Source organism: Hippocampus bargibanti, linkage group LG03 (genome assembly GCF_051943395.1).
Source record: "Hippocampus bargibanti isolate YZ-2025 linkage group LG03, ASM5194339v1, whole genome shotgun sequence".
Taxonomy (NCBI): Eukaryota; Metazoa; Chordata; class Actinopteri; order Syngnathiformes; family Syngnathidae; genus Hippocampus; species Hippocampus bargibanti.
Window position 1 is genome coordinate 10,503,517 of NC_142736.1, and position 21,939 is coordinate 10,525,455.

The following is a 21,939-nucleotide window of genomic DNA, read 5'->3' on the forward strand; positions in this document are numbered from 1 at the left end:
GCCAGTGCAGACTAAACACATGCCTATTTGATAGGAGGCATGACTGTCAGGGATAAGTACAACCAATCTGCCTTGTGACAACTCTTTATTTTCTAGTTACAATGTTGCAGTTTTGAAAATGTGCAAGTGGTGAAGATGATTGACTGTACAAAGTTTTGAAAACGGTGTTTGTTGGGAACATAGCACGTTTTTGCTAAGCAAAAAAAAAAAAGCTAGTGTTTTTTTAATGCATCATGCAAAGGATGGGACGGCAAGAGCACTCAAGAGAAGGATCAAAGCCTGTGGCAAAAATGTGAGTGGCAAACATGTAGCATTTGGGCATAATAAATGTTTGCCTGCTAACCTAGGCTAAATTAATGTCCAAATGCCCTGCAACTTGGTGGCAACCAGTTCAGGGTGTCCTCCGCCTACTGCCCGAAGACAGCTGGGATAGGCTCCAGAACACCCTGTGACTCTTGTGAGTATGAGCGGATCAGAAAAATGGATGGATGGAAAGAGCCAAAACAAAAGCTGAAAAACAGCAAGCGAGTAACTACTGAGGACTATGTTTTTGTAGTTGGTAAGCCAGGTTGCTCCACTCAAGAGGCCCATCCACTGCCTGTCTGCTTGAGGACACACCCCAGCAGGACAGGGGAGTGACTGTAACAGAAATTATGCAACTTAGAGAGAGAGGAGTTCGTTTGTGTTTATGGTCTTCCTCAGGCTGTTTTGAATTTGTTTTGGCGTCGGCTCCGGCCAATAGTAGCATTTTTTGTGATTTATCAGAAAAGTTCAGATAAACAACAAAACATGTGTCAAAATGTGTTAGAATAGAACACTGGTGTCAAAGTCAAGGCCCGGGGGCCAAATCTGGCCCACCACATCATTTTGTTCGGCCCGCAAATTCAAATCAAGCATGTCAAGTGCTTGCAAAAGTCCGAACCAAAATTTCAAATTGTCCCATGTAAACCACAACAACAGTCATTATTCTTGACTTCAGATTTTAAAACGAGTTATTTATTAATTCGTTGTGCGCTCTATATGTTTTACCGATGACAAATTCATTGTGTTTTCTACACACTTGGCCAATAAAGATGCTACACAGTTGGCCAATAAAGATGATTCTGATCTAATATGTGGGGAGTATGAAAGATTCTAATGGTTTCCCCAAATTCATAACTGCCTTCAAGAAGAAATCATAATTAAAATGTGGCCTGCGGCAAAAAAATGAGTTTCAAACCCCCTGGAATAGATTGTTTGATCTTCCAATTAATGTCAATGGAATCCAATATTGTCACACCAGAGCAAGCAAACAATGTGGCTGAAAAGTTACTGTTTTATCATACCATCCACAGTCAAGGTTTCATGAAATAAAATAACATATTCAGAACCTCACTAAATGTTTTACAGTTCACGCAGAAACAAACCCTTTTAAAAAGCAGCATTTCGAATTGTGAAGAAGGAAGGTAATTTTGCGTCATTGTTCCATTTTAAAATTATTTGAATTAATGAGCCATGAATTGCAGAATACAAATCCATGTCAGCTCTGTTTGGCTGTGAGCTACAAAATACAAATCAATGCGTTACCTTGAAGTAGACTAAAAGCAACCCAATTGCAAATGAAATGCATTATCACGCTAAGATCAGCAAAACTGTGCTATTATTTAGACTTAGTTCACTTGTATTGAGTGTGTAGACCAAGGTTCAGGATCTTGTGTGCATTATATTCATGAAACCCAAACAATGACTTCTCAGTTACTGCGGTGGTTGCAAACTAGCGTAGGCACACACGTTTACAAGTGCTTGTACACATACATGCTCAAATTTGCATTTGCACGGGCGCATTGAAATAGTGCGCGCCAACCCGTGCGCAAGGACTATACTGAGAAAAATAATGCCAGGTTTGATTTTAACACGCTTGTCCATTCCTGAGCATATAACTTGCCGTGTTTGTTCATACCAGCAGGGAACAAACTCAAAGTGTCGTCTTTCCTCCCAGTTATAAGGGAGCATCATGATCGAACAGCGAAAAAGTCCAATTCTGCTGACATTTTCTTCCAATAAAAGTCACAAATTCAAATGTTGTCGTTGTTCACTTACAACACCTGTTTGACCTTAAGTAAGCAATTATTTTTGGTTCACTTATCCAGCTCATCCCACACATGATGTTTGGGGACTCCGACTTAAGACTGTTGAAGTCATAAGCATCTCTTTGGTAATAATTGCTGTGGCTGGAGTGCTGAGTTTTCATGTCAGTGTACTGCAGATGAACGCCCAGGCTGGCATACCACATCAGACTTCAATTTTTTTAATGGATGGCATATATGTATTTGTGACTCCATCTAAACTTCAACTAAGTCATGTGTACCTTCCCAGTTACACAGACATATTACGGCCTTTGAGCGTTGAGAAAGTGCTTACGTTGTTCCAAAAATGAATTCAGAGTTAGATTTAGGGGGAGGGAACATCCACATATAAGAATTGCTCCATCCAGGGCATATGTGGCGTCACGTACGGACTACCGGTACTTCAGGCAATGGTAAAATTTACATAACCACAGAAGTGCATGGCCTTTCCCTTTTTCTCACTTGTAGTTCATATTTTTGCTGAATACATTTACTGTTTTCATGATGGCAGAAAATCTGTTCCAGAATTGCATTTTCTTTACAATTGTTATTAGCACCAAATTCATCTTGGATACGTTCAACAACAGTTTATCTTAAAAACCGTATTTTCCATATATAATACGCACCTTCAATAAATAAAAACAGTTTTTATTTTATTATATATTTTTTAAAATGTTATATATATATATATATATATATATATATATATATATAAACATTTTTAAAAAAGGCACACCACTTTATTAGGTGCTGCAGTGTTGGCTGGAGTCGTGGCTGCTGAGAGTCGTTGCGAGACCTGTATTCAATATTATTTCACATATAATATTACTTCACATATAAGGCGCACCTGTGTATAAGGTGTAGGGTCATCTTTTGAAGAAAATCAAGGCTTTTGCGTGCGCCTATTACACCAGAAAATACGGTACCTAATACTGTATTACATTTGTCCTGCTTACATTTTGTGCACCTGAGTCCAAGTCAATTTTGAGTCCCTTCTGATACAGAGTCTTGTTCTGATACCCCAGGAAAATATTTAGGATAGGTGCATCCAAACTCTCCCAATGTTCTTTTTCAAGGATATCTCAATGAATGTTTCCCAACATTATACCTTTTTATAGAGTAATAATTCAACAGTGTTTTAAATCAAGTTACCAAACATTTTTGGTGACTTCAGAAATTAAGAACATTTCAATCTTTTAATCTTTTTTGTCACATATTTCTGATTATGTCAACAGATACACTGCATAAAATTGTAAGTAATACATTGTATAGTATTACAATTGTTCCTATGGAAGAAAACAGTTAGGTGATTTTACATTTATATTTCTTCCACAATGTCATAACAGCACTGACAACACAACTACGGTGTGGCTGATGACAATTATGAGTTTAATACTCCTCGGGTATTCAAAACAAATTGAATGTAATGATTAATTTTAAGCAATGTGTTCCTGAAGTCAGACAGTCACCACCACATATGTGTTCTTGTTACTTAAAATCAGCCATTACTGAGCTGTGTTCACATTTAGTTCCTTTTGAGTTCGAAACTTTTTCTATTGATGCCATTGTGTGCCAAATTTTAAAGGTTGTTGGATTTGGCAAAGGCCTTTTCAGTTTCCATAGATTTAACCAAAACAAGCTTACCCATAACCACTATTCACAATATTATACAAATTGTTGCAGTATGAGAGAAGCTGCGGGAAACATTTGTGTGTCTCTTAATATGTGAAGGAGTATGTTATAAAACGCTGGACTAAAGTGTATGTTGTCTTTATTTGTCAGGGAGGCTTTCCGTCAGCGTTGGATTCCGTAAGAAGTACTCGCCACCACGGATTAGTTGAGAGGGTCCACAGGGAACGCAACCGCATCAATTCTCCCCATCGAAGGCCCATTGACAAGCATGGGCGACAGATATCCTACCAAACCGAAAGTCTTTAAAAAGTCGGATAATTTCATATGATGTAGATCAGGGGTGTCAAACGGATTTTTTTTGCCGATCGCCACATTGTTGTTCCGGTTTCCTCTCGAAACGTTGTGAATTTGGGGAAACCATTAGAATGTTTCATCTTCTCCACATATTACATACAGAACACACAACAAATTAATGAATAACTAGTTTTCAAATCTGAAGTCAAGAATAAGGACCGTTAGTGGTTTGCATACAACAATTGACATTTTTGGGTTGGACTTTAGCAAGTATCATGGCACTTGACATTCTAGATTTGCTTTTGGGGCCGGATAAAATGATGTGGCGGGCCAGATTTGGCCCTGCGTCCTTGACTTTGACACCTGTGATATAGATAGTACTCTCGACATGGCACGTGAATCTGATTTTCAAAAGTTTGAACCTACCTACCTACATGTTTGGAAATTACATACGGTGAATAGTGCCGACACAATAATAATTTCTCCACTGCGAGACTAATAAAGGCAAATCCAATAATAATAATAATCATCATCATAATCATAATCATAATAATACATTTAATTCCTAAGTGCCTTTCAAAACTCTCAAGGACATTTTACAGTCACCGGATTTTGTTGTGCAGGTGAGCAACGGCAGCCATTCGTGCCAGCATTCACTCTACCCAGAAGTCAATATACAGTGAAGAAGTTGTCGTCAGTGTTCCATCTAGACTGAGCAAATGCCTAATTGTGCATTGCTCTCAATAACTATGGGCACAGGAAATGTAGACAATGCTTTAAAAAAATTGAAACCTGGGCTGTATTGTCATTTTCATATTTGTCTCATACTAAAAAAATAATAAGTTTTATTTCGCACTGAGATGGAATGTTTGACCTATCAAAATCACTGAAAAATACAATGCCATCCACTACATTCGTAATATTTTATAAATGATCTGCGCCGGGTTGCCAACAGGAAGCATCTCAAGATGGAGAGGAGGAATTGTATGGTTTTTTTTTTACTTCACACCCAATGTGTTACATTTGCATGTAACACATATTGCCTACTCAGTGACGTGCGGTGAGGTTCATGGCTGGTGAGGCACTGATGTCATCACAGTCACATTTACAAACATTTGAACTCTCCAGAGTAGCTTATTCACCATTTTATTGGCAACAGTTAACATATTTTGTTTAAAATGTCATGTCAGCATTCTTTATATATACAAACTGTAGCATAGAAAAAAAAAAAAAAAGTTATTATTGTGTTACATTTACTGTACTTATAAATGAAGTCCATGCGTCGCACCTTCTGAAGAAAGGCACCGATAACTTCTTTGTAGAAGCCTTCCTTATTTTTCTTCAGTTTTAAAAGTCTCTCTAATTCTTTCAATTTAGATATGTAATCCTCCATTCTGAAAATAAGGCCAAGCAACACGAAAAAATGACTGGATGGTTGCACTTAACTTGCTAACTGTTTACTGTAGCTTGCTGTCACTAATGCTATTATTCTGTAGCCGAGGAGTCGCAAGAAGAACCTCTAATCACCAGCGCCCCCTGTCATGAGGCAGGAGAACTGTGTGCCTCGCCTATGCAAACAGTTATGATAAAAATAAAATAAACACTGTAGTACAGTGTTTATTATGTACAGTGACTGTACATTATATACACCAGCTAAACTGTAGAAATTTAGTTCAAATCCTAAAAGTGTTTGAACACTTTAATAGTGATATGCAGAGGGACCGCAATGCGGTCTCACTGCACCGCTCGTCTCTACTTAGTATTTGAATGGGAAATGTGAAAATTCTGCGATTTTGAAAAAATATCCAAAAATTGTGACGTTAAATGGAAAAGAACTTTGAAGTACAAATCACTAAATAAATATAACGGTTTAATTTATTTTTTCATTTGATATTTTCGTGATGACAGGTGAGGCAAAGCCTCACCTGCCTCCCCTGACTGCACGTCACTGTGCCTACTGATCCAACTGTACACCCCCACTGCCATAGCATTTGAATGAGCGTGGGTGTTTTCCCCAGAGGACAGCAATGATTCAGTGGCGTGTGAAAATGAGTTCATCCTGTGTCGTGACCTCTTACCAGCATTTGTTTCCCCTTCATTTGATACATCTGTATACTTTAAGGCTAATTAAGACAAACACCTTGTTTAGGAAAATGTGCTGGCTGCTTCCTTTTCTTTCAGTGGCCACTTTGAGTATCAAATGTAGAAAAGTGCGATGTATTCTGACAGTCCATTTACCTTAAATGGTTGAGCATAGTTTGAATTTGGTTCAGATCCCTGATACTCATTTTTTGTTTTCCATCCCGGTTCTGTGAGGGGGCGCTGTCATAATGGTTTGGTTGGTTCATATTGAAGGTGTCCAAACTGCGGCCATCCATTTTATTATTAGCGGACCGCGGCATAGGCTGTGAAAAACATTTGACACGACCCGTGTCCACATTGGGTGGCAAATTCAGAGAAGACATTTGTTTTCATCTCTCACTTTGTTTTCTGTTTCTGATTCTGTTTCCATTCGAGGGTAGGAACTGCTACTGCATCGTTTCTATTTGTGTCTATTTTCTTTGAATACTATGCTTTTGTTTTGAATTACTGGTGTGCTAACAGTACTTTGTTTACACGGCACATGCAAATTCAGATCGTAGTACACATTTAGCATTACTGTATAATCTAATGGCAATAACTAACTCTAATGACTTAAAAAAATATTATCATCCAAAATTGATTGTTGATAAGAGGTCTGGGTTCAGAATTTCATACTTTTTCATGCCTTTTTTCAGTCTACAGTATGAATGGAATATAACCTTAAAAGCACAGACTGATAGTGTGACAAAACCGTTTTGTTTTAAATTTTTGAAGACTCTTTGAACATTTGCTTTGTTTCTCTTGATAAGCAAAACTGATGTACCATCAAAAGGGCACATCAACCCACACCAACCAATTTTCCTTGACCAAACTCACATCGAGAGTTCGCCATACGGAACCGTATACCTGTCCCCACCACCAGACAACAACTGGAGAAGGTGAGTGTCTCATTTGACAAGAATCTAATTTATTCTTCCAAAAATGTTTTACTACAGTAAAGTCTCGTTATATCGATATCGGATATATCGATAGTCCCGGTTATATCGATACTATTTCTATGAACGCACGGAGAAAATTACATGCAAACCGGGTCGGATATATCGATAGTCCCGGTTATATCGATATTTTTTCGGACTCCCTTGAATATCGATATAACGAGACTTTACTGTATCTTTGTTTTTCTATTTACAGTTTAAGTGTCATTCTCTGTGTATCTCATCTATGAATTATTTTTTGGTTCAGACACTTGGGTCCTTGTTCATCCTCCTATATGAAATAAAGATGAATGGTGGTTGTACAATGTGATTTAGGTTTAGCACTTGTGGCTATTACCCTCCATTGTTTTCGCAGCAATAGATTCAGTGTCAGAATGCCGCGTTTACCCGAGATGCATCTCCACTGCAAAGGTGTTGAAGTCCTTGAAAGTAATTGAAGTAATTGGCCCCTTCCCAATTTCTGTTGTTGCATATTTATTCTACACAATAATTTCAGTTCATCTTTGAATTTTAATAGAACACTGAGACAACCCAAGGAAAGCCAAAAAATGAAGTTTCTAACTGCCAATTTAAGTAATTTGGACAACAAAAAAATGAAAAACACGTTGGCTGGCAAGTGTCCAGCTCAGATAAACTGCTAGTTTTTTTGGGTGGTTATGATTCTTTGTATACCATATGATGCAAAATACACAATTCATTGTCAAATTAATCCAGTTATTTTGAGACTCGATTGTTTGGTGTGAAATGATCTGCCTTTCATTAGTATACGTATATTGTTTTTGAGATTTTTGTAATCTTGATCAAAGCAGACCAGTTTTGTGTATTACTGCTGTTTATTTGGTACTGTTCAGTGATGAAAAAATAACAATTATTAAGGAACATCAGAGGAGAGGGAGGAATGTACTACTTGCTAACCCCTATTAACCTTTTTTAAAGGATTTCATTTATTGGCTTGTTTTCTAAAGTAAAAGCAGATGTTTGAAAATGTCTTATTTGGATTAACACTCGAAATCACAGGATTTTCTTACTAATTGTATTGGCAGTGGAAATAAGACATTGAAATGGAAGATAAACTTGCATTCAATTATTTTATTAGTCAATACAATTCCAAAAACATTTGATTAGAACAGCCCGACTGCTTTCATGATGGACGACAGCAATGATTCAATTATGAGTGTTGAGACACTGAAATCAAAGGATTTGAAACATTCTAAATTATGGCTCAAATTTTTTGCTTGGCTATAAAAATAGTTGCAGACGAATCAATTAAATACACGAGCATGTAATGCTCATGTATTTAAAAAATTATGTATCACAAATCAAGCTGTCTGCATGCTTCATTTTTTTTTTTCCAACAAGTTTTGAAGACAATGTTGGAATGTTGTGCTTTGTGGGCTTGATTGATATTGCACTGGTCCAAAATCCACAGGGAGCCATAATTCTCACTGTGGCAACAATCTGCTGCAGAATGGCTGCAGGCGGCAATATCGGGTTTGCACAGACATGACAAATATTGTCTCATTCAATTAGAAGCAGCAAAAACAAAAAAAGATCAGAATGGGGTTACAGCGATAGAAGATTTTGGTTTTTAGGTATCGTACAGAAAATTATTTTGGATTATCAGTTACAATGGTTCCTCTACTTGAGAAATTAATATGTTCTGGAAGGAAATTTTGAATGATAATTTTTTTTAAGTAGACACGGTTTTCCCATGTAAATGCCCTAATCCGTTCCAAGGCCCCCAAAATTATGACATAAATGTTTCCCAAAAGCATAAAAATACATATACTACATTTTACAATTAGATTATTGTGCAATAAACGAGAGTTGTTTATCATGTAAAAAAAGAAGAATAAAGAATAACAATTATGGGAATTTAACTTGTTCAAATATTTTTTGCCCTGTTCAGGTTATGTTCTCTCTCAGAAGTTTTTTTTTGCCTGACATTTTGTAAAGAACTGATCCAAGGACATTTGCTTTTGTCAGTTTTTAACGATCATTTGAAAATGTTTACGGTAAACATCAGCATATTGAGTAATCGCCCGACTGGTGACCATTTTTTTCTGGGTCATTCACATTTACTTAAGACTATCGGAACACCACAAATCACGAGAGTCGAATGAAGAGGATGCATATCTATCTAGCTATCTATTTAGCTGTGTATTTAGCTATCTATTTAGCTATCTATTTAGATATCGAGCTATCTATTTTAGAAGTCCCACTTCGCCAAAAGGATTATGTAATGGAGCAGCTATAAATATATATGTTGCGTTCAGGAGACTTAGAGCAGAGAATAACAGCCTAAACTGTATTTTTAACTTGGGTATCTTCAAATACTTTTCGTAATAATAGGCAATATTTTCCCATTGAGGCACTTTGTAACTTGAAAATTTCGTATGAAGAATATAGTAGTTTATACATAGAGTTACCTCTGTTATCGTGCACCTTTTAAAAATATACATATATATTTGGTTGTAAATACACAAGGACAGCAACTGGACCAAAGCTCTAGTGTGCAGTCATTTACCTCTGTAAAACTCTCTTTGTTCCAACTGCTCTCGCTATCTTGCTTGCAACTGCGGAAGGAGCCACCGTAAAAACGCTGGCAACTGGCAGGCTACAACGGAATCCAGCCTTTTTATTGTGCACCCTTACTCAGTGATTTGGGTTTGATTAACCAAGATTGAAAGTCCGCCAAGGTGAAACAAGCACAGCATACAAAGCATACAATAACCCAACAACGAATGGTCGTGCCGGGAGTCCTTTTGACTGCCACTGATTGTAACGACCAGCACCTGCGAGGCTTCAGGCAGGGCCGACTGCGCCACCCAAATCACTGAGTAAGGGTACTCAGTGATTTTTTTTTTTTTTTTTTTTTTTTTTTTTTTTTTCAATGTCAGTAGGATATGAACGAGTCAATTAAGATGTTATGCGTGAAATATAATAAAAGGCATTAATGTCTGTATAAGTGGTGTGCTAAGATATTTATTTTTAATTAGCTTTATTGCGTTAGTGGTATCCTACTGCCACAAATTGCATGAAAGTTGTTGCTCGGGTTAGTTTAGCGACTTTTCTCCTGACAATGTACAGTACTTATAAATAACCTCGTATCCGAATCAAGAAAAATACCTCATGCATTTTTTATAATCATGATCCCGGAAGCACTTAATGGCACCATGTCAGCCGTGGGTTAGAGTAAATAATGAAAGTTGTAAGTCGCTTTGCTGCAATTAATGATTTTTTTTTCTGGGGTTATGCAACCGATTTTCAGAAAATATATTAATACTCTCCTTCATCGAGCCCAAGATCCGTATTTGTTCAGATCTTGATAGATGTGAAAGGAGACGGCGAGCTGATCAAGCCCACTAGCCATAGAGTCTTTCTGAAGGCTGGAAAGAAATCCCAGGGTCATAGAAATTTTCGTTGCACTTCTCTCAAAGAAACAATTGTGTTTTTGAAGAATGAATTTACTTTGTACATTCCATCTGCCTGTTTCGAAAGAATAGATCCTGCATTTTCTTTAATAGCCATCCAGGGAAATTATCAAGGGTTTGTTTTGGTGCAGGAATAATTGCCTGGTTCTATGTCTCTTGGGATAGTGGTGTGGAAAGTGTTTACAACACCAACCACATCTGTATTGGGTTATAGCCAGTGCAATCTAGAGAGATCAAATTCAATTGAATTAAAAACAACAAATGATTCACGCAGTTTTGTCATTTTTTTGTCTTATTGCGCTCCAGTGGGCTTGATAGGGATTGTTGTCAGTGTTATTTATATAAAGAGTGTCCAATGGCAAAAACCTAATGATTCTGAATTTAAAAACTATAACCAACTGTTGATATATCATTAAGTGTGGCTAAACAGTCAAAAGTTTTCCACTACTCATACCTTCATCTTCTTCTTCTTTTCCTTTCGGCTTTTCCCCTCAGGGGTCGCCACAGCGAATCAGTGTCCTCCATCTATCCCGGTTTTGTGCATCCTCTTCTCTCACACCAGCTACCTTCATGTCCTCTTTGACCACATCCATAAACCTCCTCTTCTGTCTTCCTCTCGGTCTCCTGCCTGACAGTTCAAGACTCAGCATCCTTCTCCCGATATAGTCACTGTCTCTCCTCTGGACATGTCCAAACCATCTCAGTCTGGCCTCTCTGACTTTCTCTGCAAAGCCTCTAACATGAGTTGTCCCTCTAATGTACTCATTCCTGATCCTATCCAACCTGGTCACTCCCAAAGAAAACCTCAACATCTTCAGCTCTGCTACCTCCAGCTCTGCTTCCTGTCTTTTCTTCAGTGGCACTGTCTCCAGTCCAAACATCATGGCTGGTCTTACCACGGTTTTATACACTTTTCCTTTCATCCTAGCTGAAACCCTTCTAGCACACATCACACCTGACATTTTTCTCCAGCCGCTCCAGCCTGCCTGGACACGCTTCTTCACCTCTTTTCCACACTCTCCATTGCTCTGGACAGTTGACCCCAAGTACTTAAAATCCTCCACCTTCTTTATCTCTTCTCCCTCTCATTCACACACATATATTCCGGCTTGCTGCGACTGATCTTCATTCCTCTCCTTTCCAGGGCATATCTCCACATCTCTAGTTTCGCCGCCACATGTTCTCCGTTCTCGCTACAGATCACAATGTCATCTGCAAATATCATGGTCCAAGGAGATTCTTGTCTAACATTGTCTGTCAGCCTGGCCATCACCATAGCAAACAAGAAGGGGCTCAGAGCTGACCCCTGGTGGAGTCCCACCTCCACCTTGAATTCCTCAGTCATACCGACAGCACACCTCACAACTGTCTTACAGTCATGATAAATGTCTTGCACCGCTCTGACATACTTTTCCATCACTCCAGACTTCCTCATGCAATGCCACAGCTCTTCTCTGGGCACCCTGTCATACGCTTTCTCCAGATCTACAAAGACACAATGCAATTCCTTCTGACCTTCTCTGTACTTCTCTATCAGCATTCTTAAAGCAAACACTGCATCTGTCGTACTCTTTTTTTTTGGCATGAAGCCATACTGCTGCTCACAATGTTCACTTCTACTCTTAGTCTAGCTTCAACTACTCTTTCCCAGAGTTTCATTGTATGGCTCATCAACTTTATTCCTCTGTAATTAGTACAACTCTGCACATCTCCTTTGTTCTTAAAAATGGGCACGAGTACACTTCGTCTCCATTCTTCAGGCATCTGTTCACCATCTAAGATCTTGTTGAATAACCCAGTCAAGAACACCACCGCCACCTCTCCAAGACACTTCCATACCTCGATTGGTAAATCATCAGGCCCGAGTGCCTTTCCCGCCTTCATCCTCTTCAGCGCCCTCCTCACTTCATCCTTGCTAATGCTTGCTACGTCTTGGTCACTACTCATACCTTCATAGAATAAGAATATTATTCTATGAAGGTCCAGTGATTGTCTTTTCCTGGAGTGGCAGTCGGAGAGTTTCGGATCTGGGCTTCAAGTGCATATTCAAGTGACCTAGTCCACCTCTTACAACCACCATGAGCTCACAAAATAACGTACAAAAAATGCAATGTACAATGTCTATGTGTGGCATTAAAGACGAGACAGAGAAGTCACATATTTGAGGATGAATGTCAAATAATGCAAAAAAAGAAAGTAACATTTATCTTTGACCTCTAAATGACCCCACTCTTCCTGCAGTTTGTAAACAATACTTATAGATGCAGCATATTTTGTTCTCTTGCAATACTGCCTATCTACTGTATGTATTAACCATGTTTTTTGCCTGTTTTCTTTCATGGTCGATACTGTACATGGAGAAGTTCTTTTGATACATTTTCCATATTGTTAAACTATAAAATGTTTATCCCAGTATATTTCAGACTACAGGGTGTACTAAAATCCTTGAATTATCTTTTATTGTTGCATTTTGTAATCCTGTGAGTCATATTTATGGATGTGGGCCTTTCAGTATGATGTCTTCCTGGTTTCGTCTTACTGCAACAAATCCCTGCTTATGGATCTAAAAATCATGGGAAATGCTCAAGCTGTTGTTAGATTAATCGCAAGATGAGTGTTTTTGGCAATATGTTTCCATCATACTATCATGTGGGACAATATCATTGCGATGACCAAGAGAACGAGAACGCCCGCTATAAATAACTGCCAGGACTGAGCAAAGAAGGAGCACGCTTGGAAAATGGCAAGCGATGAAGTTGCGGTGTCTGAATGAATGGGTATGGATATCGAGTCTTGATATCAAACTGACTCTGGGGTAAAACTTTTCAAAACTGCAGTGTCAATAAGATCTACCTTTAACGGTTCTGTTAATGCAAATGGAGAAATAAGTCACTTGCGATTATGAAGCTCCGTAAACATCCAGTTGTCCCTCTAATGTACTCATTCCTGATCCTATCCAACCTGGTCACTCCCAAAGAAAACCTCAACATATTCAGCTCTGCTTCCTGTCTTTTCTTCAGTGGCACTGTCTCCAGTCCAAACATCATGGCTGGTCTCACCACTGTAAGTGTAAATTTGTGAAAAATGCCCTATTCAAAATCAGGGTTTTTACCTTATCTCTGCTTATTGCACCATGGAAATTCTAACAAATTAATGACATTGCACATCTTTGTTCAGGAGGTAAACACACATTTTAAATTACAAGAAAGAAAGCTATTTTTGCAATAGTTTGGAGGAAGCCATAAATAACTTAAAAGCCATGTTTAGTCTGATTGTCTCATACAAACTACTGTACATGGCAATTAGCTGTATGGTTGTATCCTTTCATTTAAAATAAGAATTAAGAATTCAGAACAGCACACCAGCAAGCAGATTTTTTTTTGCACCTTTTGCACTCGTGCGCCTGCCATTTTACATTTCAGAAGCATTTTTGAAAGATGCGAAATGGACCATCACAATTTGATGAATCCTATTGTTCTCTCTCACGTTAATCCATTTGCAGCGTCCTCTTCCCAGAATGTGCAAAATGAACTGTGCTGCAATTGGGAGGCACAATCCTGGGTGCTCCCAGTTCATTAGTTCAGAATCATGTTTACATACACACACTCACACGCATGCACGCACGCACACACAGTCACACACACACACAGTTGATACCCTTTTTACACGTGCGCAGTAAATGTGAACCCGAGAGCTCACTGATATGGACAAATCCGCATTAAAGCGCTTAATCTTCTGAATTGCTGTCTTTCTCCTCAACACGTTTGTTCTATTAAGTAAAGTTTGATCACCGCTGTATGTGTCACTTTGCTATTGGTAGATGAGTTGGGTACAGGAAATTCACCCGTATTTTTCTATTGTATTGAAAATCAGTAAATATCCGATCAATGAGTGCAGTATCCATCCAATATTTAGCAGCACATCTTCTGCTTAAGAGTTTCTTTCAGAAGAGCTTCGAATAACTTTGTGATGCTTGTGATTATGAATGTTGCTAAATTATTGAATTGTAAATCATGCAGTGGGCTGACCAAGTATTTGCCCTAACCTACCTCTGCTATCTGTTGTTAGAACACAATTGTGTGAAAATTTCCTTGTATGTTTGTCACGCTTAAATGTTTCAGATCATCAAATTAATTAAAATATGAGTCAAAGCGCACACATATAAATAAGAAAATGCAATTATTCTATCCCTGTTATTTTTTGATTTAACAAGGTTGCGGGTGGGGGGGGGGTAATTGCTTTGTCACAGAAAGGTTTTGATTTGTGCTTTGAATTTTTATTTGAAAACTGCATGTTGTATTTCTTTGGGTTGTCTCTGAGTGATATTAAAATTAGAGTTGTCAAATTATCACTTGAATTGCGATTGATTAATTAATTACAGCCATTTCAGTGCATTATTTTTTTTAATCGTATTTTTTATCCCCAATTGCCCTTTTTATGTGTTTGCTATCTGCATTCAAGTTGTTGAGTGTGAGGAAACTACTGTCAGTCACAGCCTGAAGCGGACATTGATTGGCTGCTATTTGGTGAGGCTTGTTTAGCCAAAGCTGATAGAGGCTCCCATTGGAGTTGGGTGGGTTTAGTAAGCGGCGGTGAGCATGTGAAAGTTCTCGGCACCCTGAATATAAAATTTACATTCCGAAAATGCCCTGTTGAATGTTGTGCCCAATTTGGAACTGTCACGGTTTGCAAGGTGGTGATGGAGGTTGTGGATTCCAAAAAGCAGGCAGGAGGGAGCAGGAGGTTGTGTTTGACAAATTGTATTAAAATTAAGTCATCAGGAACAAAATCTAAAACATCAAAATCATCTGAACAGAAAAAATACAAAGTATCAAAAGAAAACCAAGATTAAAAGTCCGCCAAGGTGAAACAAACACAAGCACAGCATACAATGCATACAAAGCATACAATAATCCGGCAACGAATGGTCGTGCCGGGAGTCCTTTTGACTGCCACTGATTGTATTGACCAGCACCTGCGAAGCTGCAGCCAGGGCCGACTGCGCCACCCTTTGGTCGCCAATCCGAACGTGGCAGGCTGCCACTGATCAGGATGACCAGCACCTGTGCCGGTGCAGGCGCGGCCGACGCCGCCACCCGACTGCAGCTATAATTTAACCTCCCACGTCAATGCAAAGCACCCCACTTGGCCTTCTCAAGCAGTTCTGCGGGCCCTTTTCTATTAAATTCGGGGTTGATGACTCTGTTGATTTAACCAATCACTTTTTCAGTTGGTGATGCGCGGGGTCTGCTCTCAGGAATGTCAGAGTTTTGGCAAACTATGATTGGCTAGTCAACTGTCAATCATAGTATCACTAGCCGCGAGTGACGAGCATACTGGCCAACTGTAGCACACTTTATCTGTAGCGAGCTGCGTTAGCAAATACATTGTTGTGTTGATTTCCTTGCGGTTTTGTCAACCCAAAATAGCTGAAGGAGAAGAAATTAATTTGGTTGCAGATTTACTGTTAAAGCCATTGGACGGACTTTTCAAGAAAAAAAATGTACATTTTAAGAAAGGTCGGACAGCTCTGAATATGTCAGAAAATAGCAAATTACATTGCAATTTCATGAGGTGCTTGCCATCCTGTTGGTCAATCTTTTCTGCGGTGTGAAAGAGCGACTATTGACCCCATATCATGAATCCACATGTTCATGGTAAAAAGTCAAAGTTTATTAATAATAATAATAATACATTTCATTTATAGGCGCCTTGACAGTTTCCTGGCTAACGGGATCCCCTAGTAAATCATACCACACTTTTTACAGTCGCAGCTGTGGATTTATTCAGAGGTAGCACTACTAAAGGCCTAAGGATGATATGCACGGACGACACTGACTGTGGTGGTTTGTTTATTTGAGCACTTTTAGTCACGGTGAACAGTTATTTCCTCAGTACAAACTTACAGCAGTGTAATTTAAGGGTCTGTTTTTATTGTTTATTGGGTCTTGAGTACTTGTATTGTTGAAAAAAAAAACAGTTTTTACTGTTTTTGATATGTTAACCAAAGCACTTTCTTTCGCCCCAATGTTCTATTTCATTTTCATTTTGTAATTATTTGGAGATTTACAAAAAACAAAACTGTGATATTACCCTCGTGGTCAAAAATAAAGGTTGCTAGTCAGACGGTTTGACTAGTCTGAAATCCAGCGAAAGTAAATGGTTCGGACTGCATCTGTCCATGTTTGCTGAAAAACAAAATACTTTACGACACCACATTTTCTTTTATCATTTGTTGTTTTCAATATTGTTATGAATTCAAAGTGAAAATGGGGTTTCTCAGTAATTTTAAATTGAGACAAGAAAAGATGAATCAGATCAATTCATTATGCACCCTAATTATTTGATCACACACATTTGTTTGGCAGCACTATCTAAAATTTATTTGATTTGACAATTATGTGTCAATATATGTGCACAAAAAAACTGAAATTAGGAGCGGAGCAAATCCTTTTTCACAGCATTGTAAATTATGATAGATTGTCAATTTTATGTAGCTTGATGTCAATAGTCTTGAGTTGGGGTAAGTATTTGTGTGTTTGCTGGAAAGTCAAAACCATGATCTCGTCCCACGCTCTCCCCCTTCTTTTCACCAATCTTTGACCTTCTGTTCCTGTCCTAGCCTCTCTTGGGTTGTAATCCCAGACCAAGCTCCCTGGAGATGGAACTGTAGTGTGAAGTGGGTTTCAAAGGAGAGAGATTTAAATTTATTTATGTCTGCATTCCCTCTCTTAAGAGATGTGTCTTCGCCGTTCTTTGTGCATTTTATTGAAGTGCGAAAAGGGTTTATTGCTGCTTTTTTGAAAAAAAAAAAAAAAAATGCCAACATTATATTTTGTAAATACAAGAACAAAACACAAGATGATGCAATTTTTTAATTTACCAAATTACAGAGGGACCTTGGTTTACGCACTTAATTGGTTCCCAGACAGAGTGTGTAAGGCGAAGTGTGTATCCCAAAAATTAATTTCCCATAGAAAACTATTAAAATGAAAATAATCCGTTCCCACGTCTCCATAAAATATAATTTTCAACTAAATAAGCTTTAAAACTACAAACAATATACCTTATTCTATATATAATAAATATGCTATTGTATTGTAATGAAAGAAATACACTGCACTGTATAATAAAGTGTTTTATTTACCTTTGTGATGGTTGTTGATAGCTTGATGGAATGGTGTTCAGACTTCTCTTCCTGTGTTATGATACCGGCCTTTTTTTTTTTTTTTCAAAAAAGGCTGGTATCATCTGCAATCAATACTTGCTGAGGAACGTAGCCTTCTTCTTTCTCCATTTCGAGGAATGATCCCTTATAGGCTTCAGCAGCTTTACTGTCAGAACTGGCTGTCTCACCATGACAAGTAACGCAATGAATCCATGTACGGCGCTTAAAGTTCTCGAACTATCCGTTGCTAGCTTTAAAATCATCAATAAACGGCGAACTTCCAGGTTGCCGCATGACGATATCAGAGTGAATTTGCCCTGCTTTCTCGGATATAATTGCTTTATTCGCGCTGCCGGCTAGCTGCTTTTTGTTAATCCAAATTAACTGAAGTTTTTCAACCTCTTCTATTGCCGAGACCATTGCTTTGACAGCACGGAAACACCTTTAGCAACACACGCACCTTTAATAGCTTCTTTGTTGCGAAGGATGGTAGCAATGGTGGACTTAGCATATTGCTACTGGCCCGTTAAGTCAGATAAACGCACACCTCGTTCGTGTTTCTCAATGGTCTCCTTCTTCTCCTTGACTGTAATTTTGAACACGAGCCTATGGTGGAGTCTTTTTTGGTCCCATAACAGCAAAAGTATCTGTGATAAATCCTTGAAGACGAATGACGTGTGCACTCAGGGAAAGGGGGTGTGGAAAAGTAGGCCGGCTGTGACGCTGTTCGGTCGTGTGGTTTGGTGTTCTTCCGCCGAAGATTACTCTGCCAGCCATGGTGGGGCGGCGCTCCATGAGTATCCCTAAAAGTAGTGCATATGCCAAGGTTTTATTTTCATTAATTTAACGTTCGTAAACCGAAAAATTCGTAAGGCTAGGTGTTCGTAAACCGAGGTCTCACTGTACCGTATTTTCAGATCGATAAGGTGCACCCAATAGGCTTGATTTTCTTCAAAAAATGACCATGCGACTTAAACTGTGCCTTATATGTGAAGTAATATTGAGCCACAATAGGTCTCGCAACTCTTGTCATCAGCAACCGACTCCAGTTCCCCCTGTAGAAGGACTAGCGCGTAACCCCACCCTCTACTGTAGCGCCTTATAATGTGGTGTGCCTTATATTTGAAAACTTATATATATTTCTATATTATATTTACAAAACTTTTGTCATTAATTGAATGTGTGCCTTATACTCCGGTGCACCTTATATATTGAAAACGTTTGAAAATACACCATTCATTGGGGGTGCGCCTTATACACCGGAAAATACGGTACAATATTTGAACAACATTGCCGATTTGTTTTATTGAGCTGTAGTGTAATACATCCCACCCACTTTACATTTGTTCCTGAAAAAACATTCCTTTGTTCAGTAGCTGTGTCATACATTATTTTCATAACATCTTTGAATTCTGGTATAATGAATGCATTCATTAAAAAAACAGCAGACAGACCACAAACTGCCAACAAAGCAGCTCACAACACACACTGTCATAATTTTAGTTTGTTGACAACCTTTTGAACAAGAAACTTTGAAAGGAAAAGGAATGACAACGTTTTTATTAAGATTTTATATATGCGTGGACAACACACGTATACACACACACATATACGCACATACACAGTCAGGCGCCAGCAGGATTTGGAACAGCATTTCTACCCATGCTATCAAAGTGGAAGGAGAGCTGGGGATTATTCCACCCTACGGGAAGTGGTCTGACCTTATTTGCAAACATTTTGTTGCCAACAAATTCTGACATGCTGCTGTGATGGGCACAGAATGAGGACAGGTTTAGACCGTGTGGTGGTGTTCTACATGTGACCTTGGCGAGTTCAGCAACAAGGACACAGAGCCAGACATTTTCTTTCCCCCTCTAGCTAATAATGGACATTCAGTCACACAACCCAAGTCCATGCACATGTTTTGCAATATGTACGTTCTGTGCAAATTGTCGCCCCTGCCATCTCGGCACGTATGGTAGCTAGACCGTACTGCATCTCACTAAGAGCAGCACAAATGGAAAAATGCGCCTTCAGGTCTGCGTCCATTGATTGTGCTATAACGCACGTCAACGCGAGTTGTCATTGCTAGTACTAACAGACTTTTGGCAACCACTGTACAACGAAAATGTTTGAGTAGACTGCATACAATTTCCCAGTCCGGTTGATTCAGGATACGATAAAAACTGTTGTAAAAATTTGTGATCCTAAGAATAGGGGTTTGTGTAGTATTCCGTATGTGTGTACTACCACAGCATAAAGGACTTGGTTGTGCCCTAAATGCTACGCTTCTTCTAATGTTGCCTCTGGGTGTTTCTGTATCACAACAGAGACATTTGTGATGCTGTTTACAAAGTTTTTCTCTCCGCCCACAGGTCTCTGCTTAACTCCAAATACATTTGTTTCTTTTGAAGGGATCATCCCCCATGGAGTGAGGAAAAGCGGCCTGGCTTTAGATTAATATCACAGCTCAACAGGTGACCTTTGACCTCTCTGCCCCGCTATCATCTCTGGTGACTGCTTCATCCTATGCTCACATAACTACCAACATGTTAATTGTCTTATTTTGATCTCATTCGGTTAGTTTGTCTTACTTTTCAATTCCCAATATAACCACTGCTTCATTTCTGACGTCAGAATAATCCTCTCTTTCCACCAAAGCACTGAAATGCAACAAGTCGCGACTAATGTCTTTTATCGTAATTTATTCCATAATTTTTCTCTCCCAAATGTTTCACGTTTTGTACAGTTTCCTTCCTTGAGAAAGTAATCACTATTTTTTCTCTTACTAACACAGCTTCAGGAGTCAAGGCGCTCTACAAGTTAGCATTCTGCCTCATGATTTATATTGATGCTGTCATTTTCTTTCCATCTCTGAACAATTTTATGATTGCATTTTGATTTCTGTGAACTAGTCTATTGGTCTCCAACCACCAATCTGCAGCCCATTTGGAGTCAGGCTGCTCAGAAACAGAATCCCCACCAATTATTTTGGGGGTCTCAGCCCCAATCACATCCATCCACCTCATTGATTGCCATCCAAAGGGCAATATAAATAGGGCCGACAAAATTTACATAGCAACCGCATGTGTCAACTAGTATTTATGCCACGTCCTTATGAGAACCTCAAGTTTGAAGGATCCTTTGGAAGGCATTTTTACCTCCTACAGATGTTTAATAGGATTTAAGTCAGGCGTATCCATTAGGTAGACCGCAAGTTATCCGTCGCTCTTGAAGGGTGTGTTGGTAGCTCCCTTAACAAAAAATTCTAACTGCTCTACTTGACTTTTTTTAATTTAAAGGACAACCGACGTCTCTGGACAAGTTGTGTCCATAATTTGTAAAATGGCTTCAAATGACTTCTACTGAGCGTATTTTACAAAGATTCCACCGCATATCGCTATATTTTACGTTTTAAGACTCGCGCTGAATATTCCGGAAGTCTTGTTTTTGAGTTGGTGACGAGTCCTCACCCTACGTCACTGAAGGAACACCCCTGACCAAAAAAAGGACACATTGTAGCAGTCCTTCCGTCACGTCAATGCATTTGGCTGTACTTGGCTGGTCTGAAAACTTCGTGTAGCACCAAAAACGAGGCAGAAGAGGGCGACAAAGCTCCATGTAAGGAATTAATCAGCCTGTGGAAACGGGCTGATTAATTCCTTACAGGAGCTTTGTCGCCATTTTATGCCTCTTTTTGTGCTACATTTCCCGCCCCCAGATACGTCAAAATGGCATGGAATAAATTCTTTAACCGATTGCAAACATGTATGCTTTCCTCTTCAGAACTATTTGAATCATATTCATAATTGGACGAGTAACAAGAAAGCATATTCTCCGAATCTGAAGCCATTGTTTTGTTTCTCCAGCAAGGCAAGACGTCTTGGGGTGATGTCACGAACAAGGGGGCGGGACCTTCTGAAACTGGCCACTTCCGGGTTCATTTTTTTGCTGATTTTGGACACTTTAAGTCATTCTTATTGGTGTTTTGCATTTGACTAAAAATATCGTACTGCATGTTTTGGGTATTTTAGATGCTATAAAATGTTTTTCTGATGTCAGTTAAGAAACAAAAAAGTGATATCGGTTGTCCTTTAACTAATTCGCTCCCATTCCCAAATTTATTTGTGAATTGAAAATTGTGACATGGAGCGCCATTCCTGAATTTGTTCGGTTTTTGTTTTGTTTTTTTTCTTGCCGATAAAGCGCTCGTCAGACTTCTGGCAAGG

The 21,939-nt window shown here is 38.9% G+C and overlaps 1 protein-coding gene across 3 annotated transcripts in view; it reads left to right on the forward strand.

The window, feature by feature from the left end:
• Positions 1 to 21,939, forward strand: part of crtc3 (CREB regulated transcription coactivator 3) — a 55,697-nt gene that overhangs the window by 5,627 nt on the left and 28,131 nt on the right. For 2 of the 3 annotated variants that reach the window (XM_088991906.1, XM_088991905.1), the window contains exons 4-6: positions 3,888 to 4,016; positions 6,990 to 7,051; positions 20,125 to 20,187. In XM_088991906.1, the coding sequence (XP_088848032.1) occupies positions 3,888 to 4,016; positions 6,990 to 7,051; positions 20,125 to 20,187 (254 nt within the window). The remainder of the gene's footprint in view (positions 1 to 3,887; positions 4,017 to 6,989; positions 7,052 to 20,124; positions 20,188 to 21,939) is intronic. The other variant, XM_088991907.1, reaches the window with a different exon arrangement.